The 8,532-nt window shown below is 35.0% G+C and overlaps 1 protein-coding gene across 16 annotated transcripts in view; it reads right to left on the reverse strand.

Moving 5' to 3' along the window:
• The window catches only part of LOC106868006 (rho guanine nucleotide exchange factor 28), a 561,000-nt gene that overhangs the window by 204,891 nt on the left and 347,577 nt on the right, over nucleotides 1–8,532 (reverse strand). For all 16 annotated transcript variants that reach the window (XM_052976095.1, XM_052976105.1, XM_052976107.1 and 13 more), the window contains one exon: nucleotides 2,684–2,760. In XM_052976095.1, the coding sequence (XP_052832055.1) occupies nucleotides 2,684–2,760 (77 nt within the window). The remainder of the gene's footprint in view (nucleotides 1–2,683; nucleotides 2,761–8,532) is intronic.

Genomic DNA, 8,532 nt, shown 5'->3' on the forward strand with positions numbered 1-8,532 from the left:
ATCTAATCAACTGGCCCCCTCCCCACAAAAATTTCAGGCCTAGAAATGTAGATTGTGACAGTTACAGAATATAGAAAGTAATGTAACACCAATGACTATATAATGCAACCAAAATATCTCAGTTACACAAACGTAAACGGAATTACTATTTAACCTTAGAATACATCCTACATAGTCAAAGAACCTTCTTGGTTTAGTGGTACGGAATGTTTTTCTGGTATTCTTTTACTTGTTGCAGTCATTTGACAGTGGCCATGCTGGAGTACCATCCTTTAGTTGAAGAAATCGACCCCTGGACTTATTTCCTGTAAGCCTAGTGCTTATTCTATCAGTCTCTTCTGCTGAACAGCTAAATTACAGGGACGCAAACACACCAACATTGGCTGTTAAGCAATGGTGGTGGTGGTGGTGTTGGTGGTGGTGGTGGTGGTGGTGGTGGTGGTGGCACAAACACAGACACAAACACGCACACATACATACATGCATACATATGATAGGCTTGGAGGTAGTGGTGATGCTGGCTGGTGCAATTTTGTGGTTTGCTGGTATGCTGAGAGAGATCCAGCGAGCCCCTAACTGGTTCCCCGACCTTAAAGGTGTAATGTGGATATGTAATGATGGAGTGGCTGGTGTGGGGGTGATGCTAGCTGGTGTGGTGGTCTTCCTCATAGTACTTCATGGTAGACATTATTTTGTGTGTATGTTACACCACATTTTTGGCCTTGTTTGTTATCCAAACTGAGTGTCATAACTCTTACTTTCACTCTCTTTTTCTCTCTCACTTTTTTCTCTCTCTCACTCTCTTTCTTTCTCTCTTATGTCCTCTCTGAAACATTTAAAAACACAAAACGAATGCCATCATCACTGATGTCTCTTTCGCTCTCTCTTTTTCTCTCTCTTCTTCTGTGTCCTCCTCTCTCGCGTTTTGCCACTTCTTTGAAGTAAGTGTGACGCACACAACAGGTACATACAAAAACAAAATGTTACTGTATTAATATCATTGATGATGATGACAAGAACAGCAAAATGTATTCCCATCTATTTAAAGTTCCAAAGTGAAAGGCTTAAAAACTATAGTTTAACTACTTAAAATTTATCTTAAATTTATTAAAACAAATGTGTTATGAAGAAATAGATACTTATTATTTAAACATACTAGAACAAAGTAATCATAATAAAAGACACAATGGTCCCAAATTTAGAGAAGAAGGTGGTTTGGTTTAATGTACAAAATACAAAGAAGACTGGAAACTATATACCACATTCAGGGACAATACAGTTGAGAACATGGAGTCCCCAGTGTATATGTGATTATAGTCGAATATTGATCCACACTAGTAACTCTGAGAAGTTCTTATATGTATTACATATTTCTTTATAATCTGATGGGTGTGCTGAATATTATAAAGCAACAGAATAATTACAGGATGGAGTAGAAATATAAGTGCAACTAATACTAGATAAGTCAGCTGAATATGTCAGCAAGTCCAGATGAAAAGACAAACATTCATAAACGTGTATACAGCAATGAAGCCTAAATACAATTAAAGAATATGAAACAATATGAAAAAAGAACAAAAATAAAAATAAGACATCAGCTACAAGAAAAACTGCCTAGTAATATTAAATAATGATATCAAGCAGGTATGGCAGGGTTAATAAATAAAGCAAAACAGTATTTTATCTATGCAATTTCTTAACACACCTAATTTATTGTTATAAATAGAATTAAACAAATATTAGAAAAGAAGTCTTAAAAGCTTATTGTTACTATTATTATTATAAAATTGATATTATTTACTGTATTTCCTAGTGTATAACATGGCACTCTCACATAAGATATATTCTTATTTTATAAGAATATTTTGTGGGAAAACAAATTTAGTATATTTTGTTATAGCCTTACAATGTTGTGATAGTATAAGTTGAGTATGGACTATGATACTAAACAGGAATATAAGCTGTGATTATATTTCAACTTCATCTTCTTCCATATCAACCCTATAATTGTTTATATTTTAGTCAAGAGAATTGCAATAGAAGATATACAGGATTAGGGTGGGTGCTGGCGCCACGTAATAAGCACCCAGTACACTCTGTAAAGTGATTGGCATTAGGAAGAGCAGCCAGGAATAGAAACCAAGCCAAAACAGAATATGAAACCCGGTACAGCCTCTAGCCTTGCCAGTTCTTGTCAAGCCATCCAACCCATACCAACATGGAAAACAAATATTAAATTTTGATGATGATGATGATGATGATTACACTAAAACAGGAAGTTTATATCATAGAACCTGGGATAGTCTCAGGCAGATTGGTATCAAAACGGTTTAACGTTTGAAGTGAATAGGAAAGTTTAAAAACAACTCTACCTAACAGTGAATCTAACCCAAATATTTGATACAGCAGAGATAAAGGCCTGAATTGTAATCGGTTGAAAGAAAAATACTTGATAGAAAAAAAGCAAATGCATAAAAGCAGAAAGTTTCACAACCACAAAAGAAAACAAAGTGTGTACATGAGAATTTCTCTATTATTTGCTTGAAAATGTGTGTATTTTAATGTTTTATAATACTGTTATCGCACACAGCTATTATTGCATTAAGAACAACCCTATAATTAAGGGTGTATAAATAAATTGTGCAAAGGGCAATGACAAAACGATAAAGACTTTTTAACTTACTTGTCCTAGGCCTAAACCATGGTTTCGCAACTTCTGGATGTGACGGCTGATACTGCGAACAGCCTCTATACTCTCCGCTGAAAATACAGTAAGAAAACAGAAAAAGTCATGAAATATCAAATGACCAGATCCAAGTAATGTAACAATTTAAAAAAAAAAAGGCAAATATAATTCCATAACTTTTATAGTATTTTCCAAAAAATAAAAAAACAATTTCATTTTTGTATTATATTCCAGGATGATCATTGTTTTCTTTTTACCAAATAAATACACACAGTATATTCGCTCTTCACTTCATCTTTATTATTGTTCTTATTTTAGTGTCCTTTGTCTGGAAATCTTTCGCCACACATCCTGTAACCTCTCCAGCGACTCTCCATCTCACATGTCTCTTTCTGTTCTGTTTAGTTTATTTTGTCAATAATAAAGCTGAAGTGAAGAACGAATATATAGTGCATATATTTATTTGGCAAAAAAAGCAAAAAAAAACAAAATGACCATCTCAAAATAGAACAATATCTGTTTTAACACACAATTAGGAATCTTGCAAAACAAATACATAAATGTAATTTCATTTTTATTTTTCTAGATGTGAAGTTAGTTGTCATAAAATTATACAAAATAAAAAAATTACAATGGTATATTCATACATCATTCTATTTGGAGTAAAGGAGTCATCAACTAGATCAAAGAAATTATAGGAAATACATACAATTGATTTAGAAGTCCTTTTAGCATTTATATGATATATAAAATGTTTATTTTTTTAAAATTTTGTCACAAATTTACTTTGAGACATTTTAAAACATTAACTTTTGTTTTGTGTGTAACTATATACATCTATCTATCTATCTATCAATATATTACACACACACACACACACACACACACACAAAGACATGGGATGAAGTACTGAAGAATGACCTCAGGACGTTGAACCTTTCAGACGAGATGACAAAAGACCAGGATGCCTGGTGCCTTGTTGTGCCCAAGAAGACCCATACTCTGCAGTAGAAGTATTAAGACCTCTGGTGGTGTAAAGCACTTATGGTGGTGTGACATAAAAGCACCCATGCAATGCCACATAAAAGCACCAATGTGGGGCCACATAAAGGCACTCATGCAGTGCTATGTTAAAGCACCCAGCACCCTGTCAAGTGGTTGACATTAGGAAGGGCATCCAGCCATAGAAACCACGGCAAATCAGACCAAAGTCTGGTGCAGCTCCACAGTGTGCCACTGTCCGTGCTGGTCAAACCATCAAACCCATGCCACATTGGACAAGTGACATTAAATGATGATGATGACATATACATATAAGTTTTAAAAATTAAACAGAATTATGACAAGGAATGAATGGGAAATTCACACTCAAGACATGGGCATGCTCTTTCTTCTTCAGCTTTTTTGCCCAAAATCATTACAATTTCAAGCTTTGAATGATAATAATGTAAATTTTTGGTGACATCAACAGCAAAAAGCTGCTGGGAACATTGAGCAAACACTGATGACAGTGACAAAAACAAATACAACACAGGTATTAATGTAAATATACATTACATGAAAACAAAGGCCATGGGACTCTGAGACAAGATAAGATGTGTGTGTAAGCAACATAATGGAAAAAGTCCTGTAGGACTGAAAAATGTGTTTTTAGATTAATATACAAAGTGTGTGTATGTGAGTGAGAGAGAGAGAGAGAGAGAGAGATTTCATATGCATTCATGACTATCAGGTTGAGAAGCTCATTTTACAATCAAATGGTTTGGAGCTCAGTCCCAATGTGCAGCACCTTAGGCATATGTCTTCTATTATAGCCCCAGCCCTAGGCAAAACAATGCCTTATGAGTGAATTTGGTAGATTGAAACTGTGTGGAAGTCCATTATATGTGCATTTGTTCAAAGACACTGACACCACTTGACAAATGGCATTGGTTTGTTTACATTCCTCCATAAGTTAGCAGTTCAGCCAAAGTGGCTGAAAGGATAAGCATTGGACTTTAAAAATAAGTACTAGTGTCAATCAATTCAATTAAAACCCTCGAAGGCAAGTGCCCCAGCATGGCCACAGTCAAATGACTGAAACAAGAAAAAGATGAAAGATGTGTAGGTGTGCACATACACAGGACTACAAAAGCTGCATTCCAGCAGCTATGCTAAAAAGTCACCTTCATTTTGCAGTACATTAATAAGCAATGGCCATACTCATTATTGAGCCAGTTTCTATTGCATGTGTGTGGGGGGGGAGACACACACACACACAAACACACACACACACACACAAACACACACACACAAACACACACATAGGCAGACAGACTGAAAGAATAAAAACAAAAACAAAGAAAGAAGGTTTACAAGTTAGTGTATCAGCCAAAGTTATGAACAATGATAAAAACGGTACACAAACGTTTGTATTTTAAAATCAGAATTTCATCCAAGTGTGACAGAGTGGCTAAAAATATTTATTAATACATAATGACATTGGAAAATTTCCAATAGTGCTTTCTGTATGAAGAACTTGGTTGCTAAGTGTAGATAACCATTATTTTTGGCTCACCAATTCAAGAATGGTAGCCCACACTCAGCTATATTCTCTAGTACTACTTAGTATATTCAATCTTCATAGACATTAAACCTATATAGACATACATGCACGCGTGTGCGTGTACACAATCTTTTGTTCCTTTTCTTGTTTCACTCACTGGACTGCAGTTGTGATGAAGCTCTGCCTTGAAGTGTTTCATCAGTAACATCAAACCCAGTACATATTTCAGTCCACTACTGGTTGTATTTTCCAGCATATAATTTTTTTTTTTTTACATGTTTCGACCCTAAGACTGTGGCCATGCTGGGGTACCGCCACATTATAAGTTGAATTTTTCAGATCAAAGTTTACAACCCCAAAAGGTAGGTCAACTTTATAAACCAAAAATCCCATGTGAAATGCAGCAGGATTTGGAAAGACAGTGACGATGTTTGAATGTTTACCCTACATGTTACCACAATATACTTCACCAACTTATATGTTGGAAAATATGGTATTCTATCGGTTTCTTTTTATAGAATTGTTTAGTTACAAGGATATAAACAAGCACTGGTTATAAACAGTAAAAGACAAACACAAACATGCTCTACTTTCCATCAAATAAATTGACTCACAAAGTATTTGTCAGACTCAGGATATATCTTAAGACACTAAAGAGAACTCGAAATTCTGTAGTTGCAAACCAAACTTCTTTACACAGCCATGGTGGAAACTGTAAGAAGTCTCTGTGTGTGTGCGTGTGTGTGTGTCTGCACCCCCTTGTCTTGGCATGTGAAAGTTGAAAGCAATTGTCACCATCATACAAATGGTGCCCTTCATTTACAGTCTTCCCTGAAAATATGTCTGGCCAAGGGGAAATATTACTTTCATTTGCAAACAAGTGAGGGTTAGCAACCAAAAGAGCTTCTTGTCATAAAAATCTGTTTCAACAAATTCATTTTAATCCAAGCAAATAAGGAAAAGTGAACATTAGAATTGATATGATGATGTTTTTAATGAATCAGGATACAAAAGCAAAATACAAAAAGAATCACTTCAAACTTGTATCCAATCAACAAATACAAAATGTCTTACACTTTAGGCAAAATATCATATCATTCCCACATCTTTATTTCTCTCTTAAAGTTATTATCTTCCAGTGTTTCTGTCTACAGAAGTATAATATATCACTTAATAGTCAATATCATATCCTCCAGTTGTTAATAATATTCAGTGCATACTGATATATCTTACTTACTTATCATTTCCTCCATATAATTATTCTATAAACAGATGGACCATAGACATATATCATTTTTCTTCTTAGACATGTCCAAAGTTTAATTACTATCAAAGCGTACAGGAAACATTATATTCAATAGGAAATATTTTGTATTTAATAAATACTGGAAACCAATTTACAGGAGAAACTAATGACTACATTTCACTTAGCTTGTGAAATTAATTAAAAATAGCTCTTTATACTATCTTTCAAACATTGATATAAAAATACTAAGGAAAATAATAATAATTCTTTCTACTAAAGACACAAGGCCTTAAATTCTGGGGAAGGGGGTTAGTTGATTACACTGACCCCAGTGCTCAACTAGTACTTATTTCATCGACCCTGAAAGGATGAAAGGCAAAGTCAACTCGGTGGAATTTGAACTCAGAATATAAAGACAGATGAAATGCCACTAAGCACCTAGCATGCTAACAATTCTGGCAGCTCATTACCTTAATAATAATAATATTAATAATAATCCTTTCTTTATATTGGCCACAAGGGCCGAAATTGGAAGGAGGGGGCTAGTTGATTACATCGACCCCAGTTTTTTTACTGGTACTTAATTTATCGACCCTGAAAGGATGAAAGGCAAAGTCAACCTCAGTGGAATTTGAATTCAGAATGTAGCAGCAGATGAAATGCCGCAAAGCATTTTACCCAATCTACTAACGATTCTGCCAGCTCAAGGCATTTGATAATAATAATAATAATAATAATAACAATAATAATAATGATAATTCTTTATACTGTAGGCACAAAGCCTGGAGCTTTGCAGGGAGGGGATTAGTTGATTACATTCAACCCAGTGCATAACTGGTTACTTAATTTATCAACCCTGAAAGGATGAAAGGCAAAGTCTACCTTGGCAGAATTTGAACTCAGAACACAGCGGCAGACAAAATACTGCTAAGCATTTTGCCCGGCATGCAAATGATTTTGCAAGCTCACCGCCTTAACACTACTACTACTACTACCAATAATAATAATAATAATAATAAACATCGTCATCATCATCATTTTAACATCTACTTTTTAATGCTTGCATGGGTCAGACAGGATTTATTTGAGGCAGACCTTCTACACCTGAATGCATTTTGTGTTGCCAATTTTCATCTGTTTCCAAGCAAGACAATATTCCTCCATACCCTCTTGCAGAACAGTGGAATTGACACTGCTTGTATAACAGTGACACTCATTTACAACTATCACATGATATCAACACACAGACACAAACACACAATTCCCACCAACCAACCCCACTCACAAGGCTTCGGTCAGCCTGGGGCTATAGAAAAAAATATTTGCCTGAGTGGGACTGAACCTGGAATTATGTGGTTGGGAAACAAACATCTTACCACACAGCCACACCTGCACCTAAGGAAAATATATATGATTTATTAATTTGCCTTGATGATAGTGCTTTAGTGTTAGTTTCCAGTGGTTCGAACTTTTGCCTCCTTCCACCTATGTGGAATGAAATGTATGAAGACCACAATTAGTCATTTTCCTTTTTCCTTTAACAGTTAAACTTTATTCAGAAATATAAATTCAAAAATATTTGTATATCTGTATGGCCGCAGTCAAATGACTGAAACAAGTAAAAGAATAAAAGAATATACAAAAAAAAAAATTATGTTAATTCAAAAAAAGTTGCTTGAATTATTGGAATACATGAATTTTTTTTTTTTTTTTTACTAATCTTTTCTTCAATGAGAATAGGTTATGCATGGCAAATTGAATGCAATTTAATAAATGATAATATACGTGTGTTTAGTTGTAATCGTCTAAGCACTCTAACCACTAAGCTACACACCTGCACTTGTAGGTATCTCCTGGTAGTTTTGTCTCTTGCATGTGAGATATCTCTGTGGGTTTAAGTGTAGCGGGGTCAGTTGTCTGATGTTCCATGGGGTTTGCTGCTAAGAAACCAGATAGGGTTGGGCAGTCTGTTATTTTGGAACCAGTTTTCTTGGTGATTTATCCAGGGTTGAAATAGTTGCCTGGCAATGTCTGGGGGACAACGGATTAGATGTC

This window comes from Octopus bimaculoides, chromosome 2, assembly GCF_001194135.2.
Source record: "Octopus bimaculoides isolate UCB-OBI-ISO-001 chromosome 2, ASM119413v2, whole genome shotgun sequence".
Lineage (NCBI taxonomy): Eukaryota > Metazoa > Mollusca > Cephalopoda > Octopoda > Octopodidae > Octopus > Octopus bimaculoides.